Source organism: Nestor notabilis, unplaced genomic scaffold, assembly GCF_000696875.1.
Source record: "Nestor notabilis isolate BGI_N333 unplaced genomic scaffold, ASM69687v1 scaffold367, whole genome shotgun sequence".
NCBI lineage: Eukaryota > Metazoa > Chordata > Aves > Psittaciformes > Psittacidae > Nestor > Nestor notabilis.
The window spans coordinates 20,823-43,204 of record NW_009937562.1 but is presented as its reverse complement, the minus strand read 5'-3'; the positions used below and the strand labels follow the sequence as shown (position 1 = coordinate 43,204).

Sequence of the window (22,382 nt, the reverse complement as noted above, 5' to 3'; positions counted from 1 at the left end):
TCTTTCCCTTCCCTAGCATATGCATAGCTTTATGAATAGAGCATTACTGCAGAAGGAGTGAAAGGCAGGGAGGAAAATAAAATCACATTAGCCAACCTGCCACACAGAAAATAAAAAAGCCAATTTATTCCAACAAATTGAGGGAGTAGGAAATAGAAAACTATACATTTTGCTTGAAGCTTTTTGAAATCCAGTTGTACGGCTGTGACAAGACACATTCAGCTCATCTTAATTTCCTTACCTATAAAGTGGGTTGTAATATATCCCTTGCGTTGCAAAGGGGTAAGTTAATGAAGTCCTTTGAAAATGCTATAATCAAAGTGTGACTTTTTACTGCTTCTGCATTAGCTTTTATCATCCAATATTTTATTCTAATAGTTTACAAAATTAAAATACAACATGCGTTGTAAAACAATACTGTTCACTTCCCCTCTAAAGCAATGTATCTGGTTTTGCTTAGCTGAAAGAATGGAGGTCAGAAGTTTGGATAGGACTGTTTGAATGGGAACATGGAGGGCTAAGGTCATTCTACATTTAGATGTGCTTAGCTTCAGAAGTTGACTGCAAAAGCTGTTAATACAGTTACAAGGAAAACTTTGGTTGCTATGTAAATGAGTGAAACAAGCGCATTTCAAGTTAAGCAACTGTATCTTATGGCTGAAGATTCTCAGTGTTGTACTGTTTAAGTTAATCAGTTGAAGAAAGTCAGTCCAGCTAAGGTGCAAAACTAAACCTGCATTACAGTAGTAAACTTACTTACTTCAGCAGAAGCAACTTCTGCAACAAATAACTCTTTCCAGTATCAGAAGAGAGGAGATAGTAATTCAAGATGCTTTCTGCTAGATGAAAGGGAAAGCTTAGGACAAGAATATATGCTGGTCATAAGTGCTCACTCGCAGGCTTGATGTTTGAGGACGTAGGTGGGTTTTGGTTGTTTTTTTCTGTTTTTCTTTTCTTTTTTCTCTTTGTTGTTGTTCATCAGCAATGTCATTAAGGTATAAAGAGTAATTTCTAGGGAAACACCCTTGATGAAGTCTCTGTTTCTCAAGAGCAATGAAATCCACTCCTCACGTGTCAAAGGCATCCAACAGTAGTGCTGTCTTATATTGTATTTTTATTTCATCTTAACAATGGAGTCAAGCTTCTACAATGGGGCTGCATCTGGTAAGGAGTCTGTGCAGAGGGAAGTCTCCAGGCATTGCTAACAAGTCTCAGTGCTGCATAATCACTGATACTTAGCATGATACCTGCTTTATACACTAAATAATATGTGGGTTTGGAAGCAGCCAAAAATTAAAGCTTCTGTTTCACAAGCTGATTTTTTTTTTTTTTTTAATCTATTTCCCTCAAAAAACCCACTGCATGTCATAACCCGTCTCTGATGGGTTAACTTAACCCATCTGTCAGAGCATCTAAATTATAGTATGGGCATACAAACTTTTTCTGTGTTTATGGAGTAGCTTCCTCTGCTCTTGAACTCCAGAAAGTGCCTTGTGTCCTTTATATGCTTTATTTAAAACACAAACACTTCCATCTCTCTTCAAATGCAAGCACCATGCAAACACCATGCAAACATTTTATCAGCATTTTGGACCCCAGCCCTGGCATACCTCATGGTGCTGTGTCAGTATAGAAAATAGCCAGGACTGAAGTCCTGAGCAGAAGTGCCTCCTACCCCTCCTGAAAATGCCAATCCATACAAGAAAATAAGCAGGTACTTTTAATGGACAGTGAGTTGAACAGATTTAATCCATGATGAAGGTATTGTTTAGACATAAACAGAGTGTACCTAAAAACTGAAGTGGAACTTGCAGACTGCCTGACATGTTTATGTGTTTATGTATCTAATGTGTTACCACCAGCTCTGCAGTTTTTAATTTCAAATCCATGCAACTTTCCCACATAATATATACACAAAATACAAAATTTCACACAGCAGTTTTCAACATTCCCATCTTGGCATTGATTGTCAAGCCACTACTTATTGTTTATAGTCATTTAGCTTAATAATAAAACTGAATTTTTACTGTCTCTACCTACTAGCATATTTAGTGTAATTTTATAAGTATGTCTCAGTATCAATAAGGAATTTGAGGATGACTCATTTAATAATCTATATTCATGACTGTGCATCAAAGGTGAGTGACAGGAGAAAGGATTAGAGAAGGAAAGCAAACTTTCCATTCCTAACCATCTGTTCTTACACTGACTCCCTGGCGTACGTTCTGAGCATACGCTTCCTCACCTCCTGAAGTCAAATAAATCCTAATTAATTTGATTTTCTATATATTAACACTGCAGAATTGCTAAAGAAGCTCATGAAACCACAGGAAAGATAAAACCAAGTAGGTGGAGTACAGCGGTGTAATCACATTCCAGCAGCCTGCTTCTCTTTCCATATTTTGGAAAGGCTCCAGCTGCCCCCATACCCAGCTCCTCCCCCCAAATAAATAACTGTATGCAATATCTGAGGTACAGCTTTACTCTAGTGACATTTTATCAGCTTATAAGTGGTCAAGTGAAGTCATTTGGTACTGCATTTTTATTAGACTTGGTCCTGTTAATTATCTGTAGATATAATAACCTTTTCTTCATTTAAGACCTAGGTTACATGACCACAATACTACCATTGTGCCCAAAAAAATCAGGAGTACAGGAATCACACTTCAGGAGACTGTGAAACTCAAAATCCCCAAGATGGCCATCTTTTGTCTGCTTGAACACAATGGACTGTTCCCTCCCACTAACCTTTCTACAATGGAAATCCCCTGAATTCTCACTAGTAGAAAGGCACACAAAATTGGTTCCCATCCAAACCGACTTGAGTCCTTCCAGCACATGCAGCAATCTTATTTGTCTTACAATAGCTCACTCCAATTTAAATGGACAATTTTCTGAAAAAAGCAACTCATGGGCTTATAACACATAGGAGCAAGCAGTAAACATTTCCTTGGCTTACCAGAGCAACACCTTTAAGAGATACTGTCAGTGCAATATCGTCACTGTTTGTTTCTGATGCTTCAGAGAAGTCAGACTGGAGAAGTGAGGAGACTATCAAAAAAACACTCTATCAGTAAACTCAGGAAAATGAGGATAAAGTTTAATCACCATGTGCAGTGCATTGTGCTTGTTTTTTTCCCCCCCCATAAATGCATGTCCTCTGATATTGCTGTTTGTCAGCTCAACTTCAGCTGCTTCTAAGTACGTCATTTGTTTCACTGAGTAACTTGGTGGCAAGGTGTTTCACAAAAAGAAGTTATATGCAGTTGCACAGTGTTTCAAAGCCTGGCCCACTTTTCCAGATAATAACAACTTGCCATGTACGTATGTAATTGTAAGAACTAACGAATTGTAAATAAACTGATTCTATCTATCTAACAGCTAGTAGAAACAACACAGGAGCACTTTGCTTTCAGCTTCATAACGGAGAGAAGCAATGGCTACCAGTTCACAACTAGGGCTGCTAACACAGATAGGTGCGATAACATTTAGGAAGTCATAATATACTGAGGATCCCAATGAGAACTCACATAAAGAAACAAACCCTTTGCAGAAGTCTTCTGCAAGCAGAGCCTTGTTTTCACAGGCATCGTTAGCAAAGCTAGGAGCCAGATGCTGGCTTAAGAATAACTACCCTTCTGGTAGCTGAAGATGCAGAAGGGCAAGCACTCAGGGTCAAGGAACATGCATAAGCTTACTAATGAAAATGAAGGCGGTGCAAAATAAAAGGCTTTACAGATGTGTTCTTCAAAACAGCTTCCTTCTGCAAACTATTCCAAGAGGCAAACTCTTTCCTCTACAGCAAGCACCACTGAACTCAGGGTGGGTACAAGATACCCATTGAAAAATCTTTCAGTACTAGGACACAATTCCGTATATGAATGAGTGGAGTTCCTACTAAGGAGTAATGTTTGCTTTGTGTTTATGTTGTATATTATACTCAAAGCTCTACATGAGCTCTCATCCCTCAAGTGAGATGAAATGGTACCTAAACATCTTACCTCTTTCAGTATACCAGAAATGGGAGCAACGAGTTCTATAGGGGCTCAGGACCACTTTGGTCTTTCCTAATTCAAGCCCTTAAGTCATGTGAAAATTATCTGCCCGACACTGTTTTTCCTTCCAGACTGCACTTAAGACATGACTTGGGAAGCACCAGAGAGAACAGAGGCACTGTCAGCAGCTGCTGGGAAGTGGTAACTCTTGAGTCTACATAGCAATGTACCACTACAGAAAGCAGCAGAAGCTTCTTCATTTCTAGTCTTTTTTATAACCTGTAGAAAAGTTATAATTCTGCTCCCCTCAGCTCAACCTGGGAAGCCTGTGGGAAAGAGCACTGGTACCAGAATCTGCTCTGGAATTGATTATTATTTAAAAATTTAAAAAAAACCCAAACAAACAAACAAACAAGCAAACCACAAACAAACAAAACCAGCAAGTAAGATAAAGTATGAAAGCTCTCTGTTGGCAGCCAAAATACCAGCGTAAGAGATCTTCAGTGAAATAAACAGAAAAAGCCCTGTCAAAAAATGGGGGTAGATTACTGGGGGTCTCAGTCACATCATGGATTACCAGGGAGTCCCACTTTGCATTTCAAAAGGTATGTTTCCTCAGACACTCTGCCATAAGCCTATGCTTGGTAAGTTTAGTTCTTTACCTGACTTTCCTCATGGCTTTTTCCATTTTCTAGCTTTGCAATGGGCTTAGGTTTTCTCAGCTTCAAGTTTCCCATTTCAGGCTTCAGAGCGCAGTCAATTACAGCCTGCTGCTTGTGCTGCTGAGTATCTTGCAAAGGCAGCTGCCTTTCCTCTAACACAGCAGCGTTGTCTGGATAATTTTCTTTGTTATCATCATCTCTGTAACAAAATAAAATTGAAATGCATCAGGAAGGACTTCAGATACCTGTCAAAACATTATGAAGGAAAACCAGCAGTAAGTTCTTAACTATTCATGCCATTTTAATTTTACCATGTTGAGTAGTCTACACATCAAACACTGGTTATGTAACATGAATTTGAGAGGCTACCATTTATTGTAAAATCACAAGTTAAACTACTGTATTATTACACATTCAACTGTGGAGCCATTTAAAAAAGACTAGGTTCAAAGACACTTTCTGTCTTCAGCCCTATAGTTCATATACCCCAAATAAAATTTGAAACTGTCTTTTTCATGCAGAAGACCTTTCCCCATCTAGGCTATAATATCACGAAAATGTCATCACATCCAATAATTCCTCCCTATACAGTCACACTTCCCTTCTGACAGTCTGACAGCCTGTTTTTCAGGGCTTTTGGACAAAGTGAGGGAGGCAGGCATATGAATTAGGGTTTGGACAGGCAGAGATGTCTTTGGGTGGAAGGGACAAGCATCATGTACTCTCAGTTTGGAGCAAAGGTCCTCCTCTGTAACAGCACATCTGGTGGTTTAAACAGACACTGTTGCTCACGGATGCTCAGGTAACCACTGAATCTGAGACAGGTATTTTCAATCCCTACCTAGCCTATAGAGCACAGCCTGTCCTAAGACCTTGCTAGTCTTATCCACACCCAGTCAATCCAGTCTTAGACTGGTCTAATGCCTTCCACTGGGAGTGTTGAGCTGGCACCATTAAGAAAGTTACCGCAACGCAGACTGCGATGCTGCCTGCTTAGTTGGCAGGATGAGCAGATTGGCATTACTGCTCCCTGGCTGTTGCAGAGTTTGCAGGTGGAACTTCAGATGTTAGTTTCAGCTGGTAAAATCCTAATGGTTAGCTGAGAGATGACCTCTCTCCTGGTGTGAAACTTCCATAACTGAGGAATTCAAGAACTATTGAATTAATGCCCCTGAGATTTTTTTTTTAGCAAGCATAACTTGCTAATTTGATGTTTTCTCCTAAGGATTCTGAGCTGCCAAACTCACTTTCCATCTGTGGCCTATCAGCATCCAGATGGACGCTTGCAGGGTGCCTATGAGTTAAACACTATTGCTGCCCAAGCCTTATGCAAGTGTGCTCCAAGGCAGTTGTTATAGTCACAGGATAGGGTGCTTTATATCCTAGGACATTTCAACAATGTGCAGAAGTGTTGATAATCTTAAGGTATCATCTGATTTAAGGTTTTAAATTCTTTCTGAAAGGTTGTGTCCTCTAGCAATCAACATAAACTAACACAGCCATGAGAGGCACATGCCTCAAGAATACTTCAATTGAATTACAATTTGAATTTATTTTTTTTTTCACAGAGATACTCATCAATGAGCGTATCAGCATATCCTCGTAGAGTTGCGAAACTCCACTTACTAGTACTTTGTACCAGCTGCTACACAACAAAATTCAAAGTCTTAGCATCAGAGCTGCATCTGAATGAAAACAATCTGCTGCGAAGTTAAGAACACAGACCATAATATATTTACTCATATAATAATAACTGAAATTAATCTGAATATTTTTACACAGAAGTATACAAGACAAATATGCATTTCCCTGAACTACTAATAGCCTTAGCTGTTAGTACACCAGAAATTCTGCATTCCCTTGAGAATAACTTTTTTTTTTTCTGATGGTTTAACAGAAGCATTCTGACAGCTTTATTTATTGCCAGTGGATTTCAGACAAAATTTGCAGTAGAATACCTGGGGCTGGAACTGCCTGCTTGATCTTGATGTAGAGAGTCTGAACCGCCGTTACACCTTGAAAATGGATACAAAACAATTGCTGATTTTCTGCCAGCTGCAGAAATTTAGCTTTTAATAACATGACAGTGCAGCTCAAAGTATAAACTCATTTCTCCTTCTCTCACATTAGTTGTGGTCATTTAATTCCATAGCTGCTCCATGATAGTCTAAATCTCAGAGGAAGAAAAGGATTTGAGATTTTAAGTGTACATGATTTGGTATATCATCTTCAGTCAGATGGAAATAATGATGACAAAGGATTCAGATGTTACCATAAAAATTACAGGAAAATTACTGTGTTATCATTGTTTATAGTATGCTTCACATAAAGAAAAAATAGAAACAATTAGCAAAGGGTGGTTTTCTCCAAGACTTAGAAAAATGTTAACTATAGTAGAGCAGTCAATCTTTGTACAGCAGGAAAATGAATACCCCAAATAAATTATAAAGTCTTAAAAAGTGAAGTAACAGATTTTTTTTATGATACATGAAGAATCATAGTCAATTACATCCCCGAAGTTACAAACAACAGAACTGTCACAAGGCTGCCTAATCAAAAGAGAAATCTGGATAAATATGCTAACCACTCAGTGCTGAACACTATATTGTGCAGCATGGCTAAACTTTGTGGAATAACTGCAAAGCCTATGAGCAGGTTTTCATCAAATAAACATACATATATTTCCATACACTCCTAAAATTATGCATACATCCTTCCTAGGTATTATGTGGCAGCAAAAGGTGGGGCTCTCCTGTCACCCCTCTGTTCATACTCACAGAGCACAGACACTAAGCAGGCTTGGATCACTTGAAGTTTGCTGGCAGAGGAATCTCTTCATTATGGGGGAAACAGCCTGTACTTCCGCTGACTGGAAGAGCTTAGGACAGAGCACACAGAGTGATAACAGCTCTGTGCTGCAATTTGATAGCAAGGTTTTTAATATATTCCTCTTTCCCACCAGTCTTCTGCTAGTATCTTTATCAAAAGCCAGACTGCAGCAGAAAATATTTAAAGGGACACTCAAGTGTTTACACTTCCTGAATACATCAGCATATGGATGAAAGCATTTGCTGCTTGCAACTGGAACACATAACTAGAGTTGCAGATCCCCCTGAATCACACAATATTCCTTCAATGAGTGCAGTTCTCTCCACAAGGCAGTGGGGTGACAGATGGAAGACAGGGGCTGATATACAAAATGGATAAATTCACTGTAGAAATCTAGTTGCCTTTGCCTCCAGATGCCAGTCATGCCCTCCCCTCTAGTCTTTCACTAATTACCTTATGTACACCAGCAAGGTATGAGGATAGGACATATTGGGGGTATCAAGGAAGCCCAGGGACCCCCCAAAGGGTGGCGCTTGCAGCTTCATCCATCTCCTCCTCTCACTAATCACCACACTTAGCAACCTTCAGTCCTCAAAGACCATTTTGGTAACTGGGAACACTCTCTGGAGGGACAATGGATGACCGAGCACAGGTCTATCAGCCAAGTCTATGTATGCATACTTGTGTGCATACTCCTTAACTTGGGAAAGTGGCCTGGGAGTTCTTTCACTAAGCTGACTGTAATAAGGTGGTCTTGAAGAAGTAGAGATCCTATCTGATAGTAGAAGTAGAGATCCATCAACTGATTAAAGTCATAAAGCAAGACAGAACTTAGAAACAACATAACTGAGCATGAAAAAATGTATTTGAATAACCAGATAGCAGTAGATAAGAAAGATAAGCAATAATGAATCAGAGAAGACTGTGTCCATCATGTAATAAAAGATTGCAAGGAAGTTCAGAAGCAGCATACTCTGAAATCATTAACAGAGATTTTTCTCTTCATAAAAATAAATATTAACCAAGAAAGCTTACTCACACAGACAGTGCTTGAGGCCAAGACTATAGCAGGGCCTTTAAAAAGATGAATTCCCCATATAATGCAAATAGCAATCAATAAAGCACAATGTTTTCACCTTGGCTTCTTTAAGAAATGCAGCTTACATGTTCATGTCACCTGTCTGCACATATCAACACAGACATGCATACATATTTCTCCTCTCACAAGCAACTTGTAAATCTTGTTGTCCAAGTTCAGCTATATTTAACTGATAAAGAGGTAGGCAATAATTTGATCAGTTTTGTGATAGCTTGTGGCCACATGAGAGTTCCCACCAATCAAAAAACTGTAGCAGTACCTCATGCATTCCTAAAACATCTGACAATATGCCAGAACTGCCTCAAGACATAAATCCATATGGGTTGAAGCTTACATTGGGCAGGAAGCATGTCTTCTGACAAAAACAGTAATGTGAATCATTTTCCTTCACTGCCCAATCTAACTACTGACCAATGGATATGTCTCTCAGAAGTAAGTACATTCATTACTGTTATCATGGCATGAGCCAGAGTCAGGTCAGAGATGGGATCCCAGTCTAGATGGACTGCTGCTCATACTCTTTATAATACTGCCTCTTTATGTTTCTTCCAACGATCTCTGGTTTAATGGGATTAACTTTTTAAACTTTCTTCCATTTTCACCTTTCCATGAGAGCCATTTCAGCATGACTTGAAAACTGGTCCCTTTTGCTGACTTGACCTTTAAGATGTTCACATGAGCAAATACTCAACCAGGCCGCACACATGGCTTGCTGGAAGCTTAGCAGCCCCAGGCACTTGCCTTGTCTGGAGAAACGTTCCTGAAGGTATTGTATCACCAATTTTATATCATTCAGGAAGCATTTGATTTTGCCTTTGCCATAAGTAAAGACAGAAAATGTCAAATAAGGATGTCTAAAGTTGCATGGCAAGCTCTCTCTTTATTCTGCTAAATAAAAGTAACCTATTTTCAGATCTGACCAGCACAAGCAACTAGAGCTGAAATCAGTAACAACTGCAGCTCTGAAAAACAGGCGGGGGGGAGGGGGCGGGGCGGGACGAGAGGAGGCTTGAAACAGGAATTAGAGAAATCCAGTCTGGAAACCAAGTTTGTTCGTTTGTACAACACATTTCAGATGTCGTTGCTCACTTGCTTTGTTTTCTAAAGGCATGTTTCTACTTCCGTGTTTGGAAAGGTAAGATTCAAAATCAAAGCCCCTGAAACAAAACCAAGAACAGCTTAAATGAGGGAGATTCACCCTTCGGGCAATGCCTGGACCAGCCCCAGCTCTGCCATGCTGCTGACTTGCAGCTCCGCAGGGCACAGCCAGCGCGCTCTGCACCCCTCTCCCTTTCCCCAGGGGCAGTGCTGACACTATGCAGTCAGCTTTCATGCCAACCTGGCCCTTGCCATAATGGTCACACGCAGCACCACGGAGAAAGGTATCGCCTTCAGGTTCCAGAAACCTTAAGGCTGAGGCAGGCACAGAGGCTGCTCTAGTGGAATCACTGTGGGAAACAACCGGTGTACACAGGGAGAGAGAAAAGGGGAGGAAAAAAAGAAGACAGTCAAAAATGTACTATCTGTAATGTAGTTATTCTGTGAAGGGAAAGCATCCCAGAATTTTACAAACCACAACTCAGCACTTAACTAATAGGGACACTGGAAAATAATTAATAAATTACTTAATGATTTATTACCTTTTGTTAAATTTTTCCATATCTACAACAGTCATGCAAAAATGTGACTAAGTTAAAATATTAAATAAAGCACAGCAATGTAAAAGAGGGAAATTAGTTGAATCCCTGTGAAATGTTACTTTTCCTGTAGTGATTTTGGCAACACATGGGGATGGCTCAAACAATTACAATGTGGCCTGCTTTCAGAATGTATCCTGTCCCCACAACACTTAGGAAAACAGCTCACTGCCTAGCTAGTGTGTTTTGAATTATGAGCATTTTTCCAGTGCAAAACTCACCTAATACACAAATAAATCTATAAATCATTTCCTTCCTGAGAAACTGCTTGGCACGTTACTGTTGAAGAATATTCCCAAGAAGCTTTTGAAATAATCAAAAGCATGTAAAATAATAACGTAGAGAACACCAAAACTGAAGTGGTTTAGACTGAAATAAAACAAAGACCATTTTGTTTGTAATAGTTTCTTAAAACCTTTGCCTTTCTAACTTTTTAATGTTCTCCCTTGTCCTGTTCTGTTGTCTCTGTAAGACAGCAAAAAAAAAAAAAAAAAAATTAACACATTTATAGATCATTATGATCATGGTATATATGAAAGGCCTTCTAATGAGTTTGTGGAATTGATTACAAAGAAATGACATATTTGGTACTTGGCAGGTCTAAATAATATGTAGGGGTTTTTTTCACGATATTTGCAAAGAATTTTTTTCTAATAATACTTGAAGGAAGTACAGACCATGTGTTCTTAGAAAACTGACATACTTGTAATTGTCAAGTATCATAAATGAGCAATATTTTCACAGGAGATTTATCCTGCACTGAAAATCATGCATTTAAACATGTGTGATGTGCATCAAACATACATTCTCCCAGAAAAATATTTCACTGCTAAATGGTCACAGAGCATGTAAAGGCAGCTGTTTCATGCAATCTTTCCCATACAGCCAATAATAGATTACAGAAAACTGAATTAAAATATATGAAAGATAGCTCGGGAATTCTCACATACTGCTTACAATTATTCTCTACAGTAATTAACCTCATCATTCTTATTTAGAAATAAGGACATTTTTAAAGTGTTCACTTACTCTGCTAAAGCTGTCGTGTTGAAGGATTTATCCTGAATGCTGAAACAGAAACAAGAAAACATCAGATAAGTCAGCAAGGCAGGCAGGCTCTCTGAATCCTTCTCAGTTGTAGGAGCACATGCACAAACATGGCATTGCAAGGCAAGTCTCTGTGTGTTAGCTCTACATGCACGACTGTACCTTCGGCTGCTCTGCACATGCTCATAATCAAGGAATCATCGGGATTAGTCCTACAACACTCACAAAGACCGTCCAGCAGCGCTTTGAATTACTACAGGGATGCAGGTAGTCTGTGAGGCTCGAAAGGGATCATATTCTTTCATAACTGTAACAGTGCTGCTAATAAAGGCTTGGGTTAACAAACAAGTATTTGGCAATCTATCCTTTAAACATTTGCTCTGTGTAATTGGCTCATCAAACACAGTTGTTTTTATTACTTAAATAGGGTTGCTCAGCTAAGATCTCTGGAGGTTTTTTCTTCTTGTTTAGCGGTCTCTTACACACTCAGCTCATGGACAAACCCCAGGGGAACCTATGAAAAAATAATGTCAGAAAGGACAGATCAAGCAGTGAAAGGCTGTTAAGCTAATAGCAAGCAATATATAAAACCATTCCTGTGAAAGCAATAGGCTGTTGTGCTCCTGTCACAAAATGTTTCAGACCTCATAAAATGCATCCAGTAGGAGTCAACTCAGGATACCTTAAACTGCAGGTTTAGAGGCAGCTGTGGAATTTCCCCTCAAACACCACCTCTCAAATCCAGTAAATACACTGTTAGATCATCCTGAAATCTTACAGCAGCAGGGAGAAAAAGAAAAAAAAGAAAAAAAGAAAAAATCTGGTTGCTACATACCACAGCTGGGATTTTTTTTTTTTTTTCTCAGGTGGGGGAGGAGAAGGCAGTGCAGACAACAGCATCTTATGAGCTCTGCTGTTTGTGACAATGATGACAGCACCAAGCAGAGCAGGAGTACAGAGGAGTGCAGCGTCCCCCTCCCTGCAGCAGCTTGTGCCGTTGCCTGGTATTGACACACGCCAATACCTGGCAGCAGCCAGGAGCCACAGCCGTGACAATTTCCCTTCTTCCACCAACAGTGCTAACAGTGTATCTTACCTTCATCTCTTCCCAGCCGTCCTACCTGCTTGCACAAACTATTTAGCTCTTTTCATTCCCATATATATATATACGTTGATTTATACAATGGCACAAATTACCTGGGGATCGGAATATCACAGAGTATAGGGATTTCTGCCCTACATAGTAGCAAGTTTTGTGAGAGAAGGGTGAAGAGAAAAGCTAAATTTAACGGTTAGGATATAAATCCTGCCTTAGACCTAAAATTCAATACTTTTTCTCTTCCTGTTTCCAGGCTTTTGGGTCTGAACATACAAATATGAATTTTTTTGTTGGTTTTTCTATTTGCAGGAGAGCACCTGAACAAAAGGTACACTTCTAGATGTTGTGGCAATCAAAACCACAATTTACTTGCTCAAAAAGTAAAGGGCCACTAAAAAAAACTGATACTATTTTAAATAAATATATTCCAGAACTCTTAAATGCTCTTGTTTTTAATGCTTAGGCTAGGATTACAGCTATCATTTCAGGTGTGTAATGGAGGAATCACAAATTTTTAATCATAAAATCACATTGATAAGCATCATAGCTTGGTTAGAGTAGAGCTTAAAGAGAGACTGTTTATCTCCTCTTCCCTACATACACCCCCACGAGAAGGGGAGCGAACACAGAATGCTCTTGTAAATGTGTAATACTGTAAAATATCACTCTTCAACATACTCCTTCTTTGTTGTATCATGGAAAGACACTTTTTCTGTCAAAAATTATCCCATTTTATACCCACTTTTGTTCTTACCCTCTTTTGCTAAATGTTGTTCAACACAACATAAATATCACATGACAGTTCTCAGCTGACAACAAAAATGTTGGAGAACTCCAAACCAAATATCTACATATATTCTGGAGATACTGGTATTCAGGGATACAGGGATCTTCTTCCGAAAATTTGACTAACATATTGCCTATTTATGGCTGACAAATAGATTGGCATTGAAATTCAATCCTTTATTTGGTTTGTATCATCAAGAGAATTACCGCTAAGACAGGAGAAAGATTAAAATAGGAATCAGCCTCCAGCTCAGTTTTGCATGTAGTAGAGACACATGCTCAACATAAATGATATATTCATAAGCTCAGAACAGCATTAGTTGCCACTATAAACACATGCCAGGCAATGAATGCATTTCAAAGACAGTATGGTCTGGTTGCAGAAGACTGCAAAAGAAGAGAGAGATAAGTGAGACAGAAGTGGGCAGTAGTTCTAGCTTCAGGAGAACAGGAGAGAGTGCAACAACCAAGATCAAAAAGCCAGAAAAAAAGGAGGAATAGTAAAGGTTGACAAGCTACAGTTGTCTAAATGGTCACAAACACACACCCCATATCCCTGCAGACATGGTGGCAGCTTGGTTTCACCTGCAGAACAGAACCTTTGCCTCAATTTCCAGAATTTGCTCATCTCCATAAATGACTGCATTTTCTTAAGGGCATTTCTGATTCAGGTAAACAATGAGGCCTTTCAGCCATAAGGATGGAATAATGAAGAATTTCTATTGAGAAATAAACTGTGTATTTATTAGAGGGATAAATACATATTTACAAGGAACTCTAAACTCTCTGAGACTCTGGGAAAGTTAGTATTTATGCATTTAATACCTACTATCTAATGACAAGTTCAGTGCCATCCTACAGGGTGTGATTAGCATTTATTGCAAGACTATTTTCCTTATTATTATTTGTTATTCCACAAAGTCCGAAGAGCTAGTGCTGAAATTGCTGTGTCAGAGGCAATTACATTTTGCGTTATGGTTAGTCCATACGAAGTATCTGCACAAGACACTGTAGAGGGACGTGAGAGATGTGGTATGACACACTATGCATGACAAGGAGCCCAGAGCAACTCCCACAGCTCTGGGAAGAAGTTACTCATGCTCCACTACCTAAATAAAGAGAAAGTTGGAATGATCTCCCTCCTACTGACTCTGGATGAAGTCAAGTCGTCCCTGCCAGAACCAGCTGAGCTCAGAGACTCATAAAAGTATTGAGCAAATTTGTTTGCCTTGGAGTATGTGTGTTCCTGCCAAGTAGCAATACCCTGAAGTGCTCCCCCTCAAATTGTACCAACAAAGAGATGCACTCACTCCTGTCTGTATGCATACACAGCATGCACTTTCATGGATAAAATACATTCAACTCCACCAAAGAGCAGATTAAATATGTTTGCCTGTCAGGTCACATTGCTACTTCTGAGGTCACACTTGTGACAGAACACTTCTATTTAAGCAGAAAACTGAGGAATTCTGCAGTAGTTCATCTCTGCCTACAGCAAGTCCATTCTCTTCCAGCACACAGGGTTTTCTTGTGGGATATGAGTGGAGATCATTCTGCAGCAAAATGGTAGCACTGTGGATCATTCTAGTGCCTTGCCCTTTCTTCAGAAGTGAGCCTGCAAGATACTTTTGCTATTTTCCAATCAGTAAGTCATCAACCAGGGAGCTGCCATGTGAGAGAGAAGTCACATGCCTCTTTCCTGTAGTGACAAATACTGAATGCTACACTGTGGCTCAAAATATTCATGTGTTCACTGACTTGCTTTCTTGATGTGCAGTCTGCCTTTTTATGGTGAACATTCTCAGAGACATCAGAAAACATCTTAAGAAAAATGAAACTAAAATACAGCAATTACATGTAGAGGCCAGCTGGTGAGCACTCAATTCAGTTTCTGTATCTCCGATTTTCTCAGTGACCTAATTAGGACATCATCTGAGTGAATGGACCCAGGGGGGAAAGCATTCAGCTGATCTTGCTGTATATCTTAAAATGCACAGACAAGCTCATGCAGGAAAAGACAAGCTGAGCATAGGTGCAGTAACAGTTGTCATAAAACAACACAGGGCAATTCCATAAGACGCATATATGTTGGGTTGGATAAAGCTTTGTGCAAGTGCACAGACCTTCGGAGTTATATTTTTCAGAAGATATTTCAGTGAGCAATCAAACTGCACATACTTCCTTACTCAAGCTTCCTAAGCAGTGGGCCCATGAATCCCATACACACTTCCATAGTACACCCAGGTTTGCACTGAGGGAGGTACCTTCACCCTATAGCTCAAAAGGCCCAACTATACCTTAGCCAGATCCCTCCCTGGTCTCTTAAAGGGGAAAATATCATGGAACTGCACAATTTTGTGCAGATTGGAAATTCTGATTTGTGAACCACTTCAGTCCTATCACTTGGGTTACATTTCTACAGCTCTGCCAGTGAGGAAACTGCCCAAGAACACTGTAATCACTCCAGCAAGGAACCCACACTAAGCTCCCTGCTGGAAGGCTACGCTGGTGGTGCCCTGGTTAATTAGCACAAGCCTACTTCATATAGGTCTGCTGACTTGAGGAAGTGTGCTAAGCTGGAAAAATAGAACTGTGCCTCTAATTTTTTTAATAAAGACCAAGCTGCTTTATGAACTCCGTCAGCTCTGCTGAAAATCTCTGTAGAAATGCCCAAAAATCATTATCCAGCATGCACTAGGCTGCATGATAAACCCAACTGTACTAGTCAAACTGGGGCTAGCAACTGAGCCATTATAGACAGTAAAACTTGATTGACTGCAGTTATCCACTGCAGACAATTTAATACTGCCACAGATGACAAAACTATTTCCAGCAGGTTTACACCAAAGTCAGACTAGACTCAACAAAGCACTAATCCAAAACCAGTTTTTCCTTTGAGCATTACAAGAAGGGGAAAATTACACACACATATACACACACATTTACACACACTCCTAATTTTACTGAGGTGCCCAGAATGCTTCAACAGATCAGTACACCTAAAAGTAAACATTCTTATTTAAGAAGCCTTGATCTTTACCACTTCTTACTTAAGAAAACATCGGTTGCAAGAATGACCTCTGTGAATTAATTTACATGCCTGATGTGTCTGCAAGATCACCATGTTCCTTTTGTTTGGGATAGTGGAAAGAGAGGCAGATAAAGGCAAGGACATTGTAAAAAAATAATACTCCTTCCCTGGAGCATAGCATGTGTGGAGAATGTGTTTAGATAATGGCAGCAATAGGGTGGCTTTGTTTTGTTGGTGGTGGCTTTTTAAAACAGTGTTCATTCTTTTTTTCTTCAATGGAATGCTGCAGGGTCATGTTCCTCCTTTACACTCCTAGTCTAATTATTTTAACAATGGAAAACAATAACAGTATTAATTAGTATTACATATAGGAAAGTTCTTAAGAGGAATTAGCATCTTGTGAACATCAAAATTAAGGAAAGCCAGAATTAGGAAGTTTCACACTTTGTGTTTCTTCATCTGAAGACAACCACAGAGAAGGAGACAGCTCAACTAGGAAGAGATTTCACATTCTAACAATCAAGAATTTCCAGATCTTGCTGCACAAACTGAATGTGATCATATAGGTAGAGGCCATAATCAAGTAACTTATAAGCAAGACTTCCAAAATAAAGCTTAAATATATAGCTTTCCCAGCATTTTCCAATACAAATTAAATGGAAACGTGAATTTGAGGTAAACCACGTTCTCAAAACGTTGAATATTTGATAGTAAAGGGAAAACCAAATGAAGAGCTGCTCATACATTCAAAAAACATTAATGCCTTTTTCTGTTGGGTTTGTAGATGAACGGAGCCAAAAAAATTGGTTCTTGTTAAGCGCAAACAGAAGAAAGACATATGCGAGTCATGTATGATTCCTGACCGTTTCTTGGGGAGACACCTGTTGTCATGTAGAACAGTACTAATTATGCTGGGTAATTTCCTTGTTTTCTGAAAGCAAAAAGAAGCAAACAAGAAAACATGCTTTTTACTCAGATTTTCTTTTGCAGAACTCTTCCTCGCCATGTAGGAATCTAATTGTGTAACCTGTGTGCACATACACACGCATTCATGCACGTATGTATAAAATGTTTGTTTCTTCTAAACATCGATTCAAAGAGCCATAAACCTGAGAGACTTCAATATTTGCCTTTTTCTACATCTGTCTGCAGCAGCATACTTACTTATGAGGTGCTCTCAAATTTTGCTCACTATCCTCCACGTAACTAGCAGAGTAGTACATACTACCTTCTGTCACCTATAGTTTTATCTTCCCAGCAGCAAAGAAGCCAGAGTGGTATAAACCAAAATCTATACCAATGTAGAAGCCACATAACAAAACCAATTTACAGCAATTGCTGCTCAGTGTCAGAGTTTATTCTCAGTGATGTGTAGGCCACACCTCTTTAATTAGCATTATCGAAGAGCTCCGTTATCAGCAACTATATGTTTTCAAAGGGCACCTGGCCTTCTCCCCAGGCATTTACTGTGCACCACATGGCAACCAGTGATTAGTCCTCTGGATGTCTGAGGGACAGTTCAGGTAACATTAAAAATAGATTCACAATGAGTCCCCTCTAAGACTCTTTCTAGTTTACAAACGTGTGTGTGTATTTTTACTCTCTGATTACAAGCAGGAAACACCAATATGCTGTTCTCAGAGGGCTGGGCAGCTGTACTGGGGTCCATGCAAAGCTATGCTAGTTTATACCACCCAAGGACATTGCCCACAGTATCTACAGCCCAGGAGGGCTGTCCATTTGATATGATTTGCCTGAATACTTTTTGGGTATATAGCCAGACCTTGAATATTTCTTTCTCATAGCTTGCCTCCTACTTTCTATTTTAGTTGAAATGCAGGAAAATCTAACTGGCACAGGCAGATTATGAAGCATTAACATGTAAACTGATCAAAGATATGAAACATAAAACTAAATCATTATATGTTACTTAACTTCAACACAAACCATTTTTCTTTTTATGAATTTAGATCATATTCAGAGAATTCTGAATAACCAGTACTGTTTGTGTGACATCAAGAATGATGATTAAAATTCAGAAAGAGAATAGTAATAAATAAATAAATAGCTACAAAAGGACAAACTGTACCTTAAGACTCTTGTAGCGTAATCATAGAATAGTTAGGGTTGGAAAGGGCCTTAAGATCATCGAGTTCCAAACCCCCTGCCATGGGCAGGGACACCACACACTAAACCATGTCATCCAAGACAATAATAAATTAGCAGAACTCCTTCTTATTTGGAAACAGAAGAAAATATGGGCAGTAACATATGGATGTTTAGAAATGAATTTAGCTTTACCCTGCATTACTCTTAACATTCAAAATATCTGAAAAAATAAAGTTGCTTATTTTGTCTGAAAAAACGAAGAATCTCCATTTGCATGCACCAGATACAACTGTACAAGACAGGAGACCCCACTGAGAGCTTTTTAACGCCATTCACTGCAGTCGATATCTTTATATGACTCTTGCTACTCCTTTGTCAAGTGTTTATTGATTTCAGGGGTTAGTAGGGTCAGAAGAAAAGTTGATGTCATTAAGTCAAAGTTGATGAAATGTGTTTATTTACATGTTTTTTTTCTGAACTTGCTTCATGCATTGTATAAATATAAAACCAAGAGAGGTCCAGCTTCTGGAGCCCCCTCTGAGCAATGGTAAAAGCCTACCAAGGAGTGCATTTAGTTAACTTATTTCTGGCTGTCATCTCAGCATAATATTTCTTCCCAGCCATCATACCTCTCATAGAGAGGAAAAGCTGTCCCCATGGCAAGCAATTCTGGATAGAGAGAAAAGACAGAAAAGAATGTGATGGGTAAAAATAATGAAACTGATATTGGAGGACATAGTAGGAAGGCACAAACAAACTCCAGAATAAATACAGCAACATAAGCAAACAATCACAATGTAAAACACAATTGTGATGGGCAGCTGGGGGAGGTCCATTTGCTTCTGGGCACTAGCTCACCTATTTTTTGGGGGGTTTATGAAGCTCCAGTTGCTCGTTCTCATTTCCAACACAGGAGGAAAAAAAAAAAACAAAACAAAAAAGCATGGTAAATGAATCACATCTCTTTTTTTTTCTGAGTTGTTTTCCTGAATTTCTATTCACTATAAGGCATAGTCAGTGACATCTGAAACCCACCGATTCAGACCATTAACTTCCCCAATATCATGATCCACTGACATCAGAAAGTCTCATCAGTTATGGCATATTGTCCTGCACTTGTATTTCACTGAAATGCCATGAAAAAGCCACTGAATATTGACATCCACAATCAGTGGTCAGCTCCTGCTCAGCTTCTACCTTGCTGTTTTAATTTCTTCTCATAGCAAGTAGTCCTCCTCTATCTGGCTTCTATTTCTATCCAGGCTCATAACCCGTGCTAATGTCCTACCGCTTGCTATTTTAACTTACCAGAAGGACAATGCACAGATAGAAGTTTGTTCTACTGAAGTTTGAGAAAATGTTGAATTCTCAACTCATTTTGTTGTTTTATCTTTCCCAGCAAGCAAAATTTTTTTATTTTTTTCTTTTACATGGACTGAAAGACAGAGACATTCTCAGCAGATTATGTCTTTCAACATAGTAAACCAGCCAGGTCAGGATACAGCACTCCACACAAATTAAATAATACAATCCTGTTATTCAGTTTTATGGCATAAAACATGAACCCTACAGAAAATATAAGAAAATGGTACAGAGATGTCTTATACACATGTTCAAATTTACCTTCTTATTACTTAAAAGCATTTTCTTTTGTATAATAGTGGTTTGGGAAAGAGAGAAATGTGTGGCAGGCACTGAAACACAGGGAACAGATGACCTAATTTCTTTACCAAGACAAGGAAATACCTACGTAACAGCACACCATCTGTACTCCTGGCTTTTTATTCTCCTGCCACGCTGCATGCTGCTTACACATGTGCAATTTTATCTTGTGAACTGGCTTGGTTCCTTTGCAGTGCAAGAAATATCCTGAGAGCGCAACGAACTCAAGCATGTCTGTAGACATGCCCTGTACCAGGGTCACCAGGACATCTCCATTTCTTAGTCAACAGAGTTTCTTACCCCTCTTACCAAGAGCTGAGTTCTGACATAGCCAGACCACAGGTGATCTACCATCCATGGTCCACAGAAAGCTTCTTACAACAGCCCATGATTTTCATGGGGCCGAGCTTTGTAGCTCTTTCCAACTCGTAAGGGGAGGTCCTCTACCAAGGGCCAGGACAAATCTCACTCAATAAGGCTTTGCAAAAGAGCTCTCTTTTCATTCCAACTTACAATGTCTCATGGAGAGCTCCAGAATTAGTTGAGTAAATTGCTGTAGCACACAGGACAGCAGTCAGTCCTCCAGTTATAAAATGCATTCCCTGTTCTCTTCTTTTTTTGTTATTTGTTAGAATATGTTCTCATCCCAGGTTACCAACAGCTTTTAAGGCTCAAAAATAATTTGAAAGCCAGGATTTTCTCTGGAATGACCTTGTTCAGTTTGACAGCAACCGATGACACTGAACAAATGACCTCTGCTCACATAAATTTGGTTCCATTGAAAATTATTTGTGACTCAAGTATTTCCTGTATAGATCTGATGAAGGGAAACAGAAGCATATGGGAAAGACATTTCTGCAGGAAACAGCTTTATCACTTTGCTATCTATTGCAATAGTTTTGTCACAAAAGGTCAGTGAAAATTACTTTTCCCTTTTGAGACATTTAAATACTTTGTTGTAAAGCACATTAAGTGCTCTTCATAAAATCATCACATTTTCTAACTCAAATAGTCTGTCCCCTGACCTCTTTGATAAACTAGAGAAAATGGGGTTTGATTTTACATTATTCAGCAGAGAAGTGAAAATAAAAAAGACTTTTTCATTCTAATTTTAATATTTTTCATCTAGTGGTCATGCAACATCAATCAGCAAGATGCCAGTCATAGAAGAAAGCTTCATTTCTGGGTGAGCTATCCATTTTGAGGGAGAATTAAAGTCACCAGAAAAACTCTCAAAAGCAAAGCCAGTAAAAAATAGAAATAATTCTTGAAATCATGAATGTAGTATCTTTTTTTATTGTTTCTGTAAAGATTACAAGAAAACAATGTCTTGCCTTTATATTAACAAAAATGCTGATAGTAGCTTTTAAAAAGAGCAATGAATACTGCAGTCTAAATGTGGGCACACTTGGGAATATTCAGAGCTACAGTAGCTTCCCTCTCTTTGCTGATGCTTGAAGAAATACAGCCTACATTTTCTAACCCAAATCCAGGCTTTCAAACCCACATTTAAGCACCTACACAGTTTCAGACTTATTTTAGGTAGCCACCAAGATGCAAACATTTGGCCAATACATGTTATACTAATTTTGTGTCTAGAATGATGGTTGTAAAGGCTCTGGGACTATGCCTAACACTACAGCTGTGTTGATGCATGCTCACTACAAATATAGAAGGAAAAAAACTCAACACATCCAAACCCAGATTCAACTGTTATTAAGCCATCAAGCCAGTTACCATCTCAGGACATATTTGTGTTATGTGTCTCCTACCTTGTTTTTTCTGTTCCTCACAGATCATCTTCATTCTGTGCAACTACACCAATGCTCCTGTCTCAGCCACCTCAGGTGGCAAAACAGCTAATGTTAACTAAGACAACTATTAATACGTCCTACTAATCCCCACAAAAATGGTACAAATCATGCACTGACAGTGAGGTCTCTTACTTGCTTGTGTCTCTCCTGGACTCAGCACTTGGCACATATTTCATTGCTTGTTTTATGCAGAAGCCATTCAAGTGTCTTAAAAGAATGGGCTAAATAATGACATTGTGACCTACTCAATGCAAAAACGCATTCAGACAGGGCATCATGCGGAGTAGGGAAAAGTCATTCTCCAAAGCAGTAACAGTTCTTAATACAGTATTATTCATAGCTGTATGGCAATACAGGAAACCAGATAATCTATAGCCACCGAGAAGTAAGCATGACTCAATTCGAGTGACTCATGGTTGTGACTAATCTGTTTAATAGCTCTCTTTTTAAAAAGTCAGCCTTTAAATAATTTCTGTGTGTTCTTTCTCAATTGCCTTGCATTCCATAATTTTAAAATGATTACCAAAGCACAATCACAGTATAGGTCTAAAC

The 22,382-nt window shown here is 39.0% G+C and overlaps 1 protein-coding gene across 1 annotated transcript in view; it reads right to left on the bottom strand.

The window, feature by feature from the left end:
- FAM13C (family with sequence similarity 13, member C) overlaps positions 1-11,373 on the bottom strand; it is a 52,684-nt gene extending 41,311 nt beyond the window's left edge. Inside the window, exons 1-3 of the mRNA XM_010018865.1 lie at positions 11,312-11,373; positions 6,616-6,672; positions 4,658-4,856 (exon numbers count right to left, since the gene is read on the bottom strand). Coding sequence (XP_010017167.1) covers positions 4,658-4,856; positions 6,616-6,672; positions 11,312-11,373 — 318 coding nt within the window. The remainder of the gene's footprint in view (positions 1-4,657; positions 4,857-6,615; positions 6,673-11,311) is intronic.
- Positions 11,374-22,382: the final 11,009 nt, after the last annotated feature.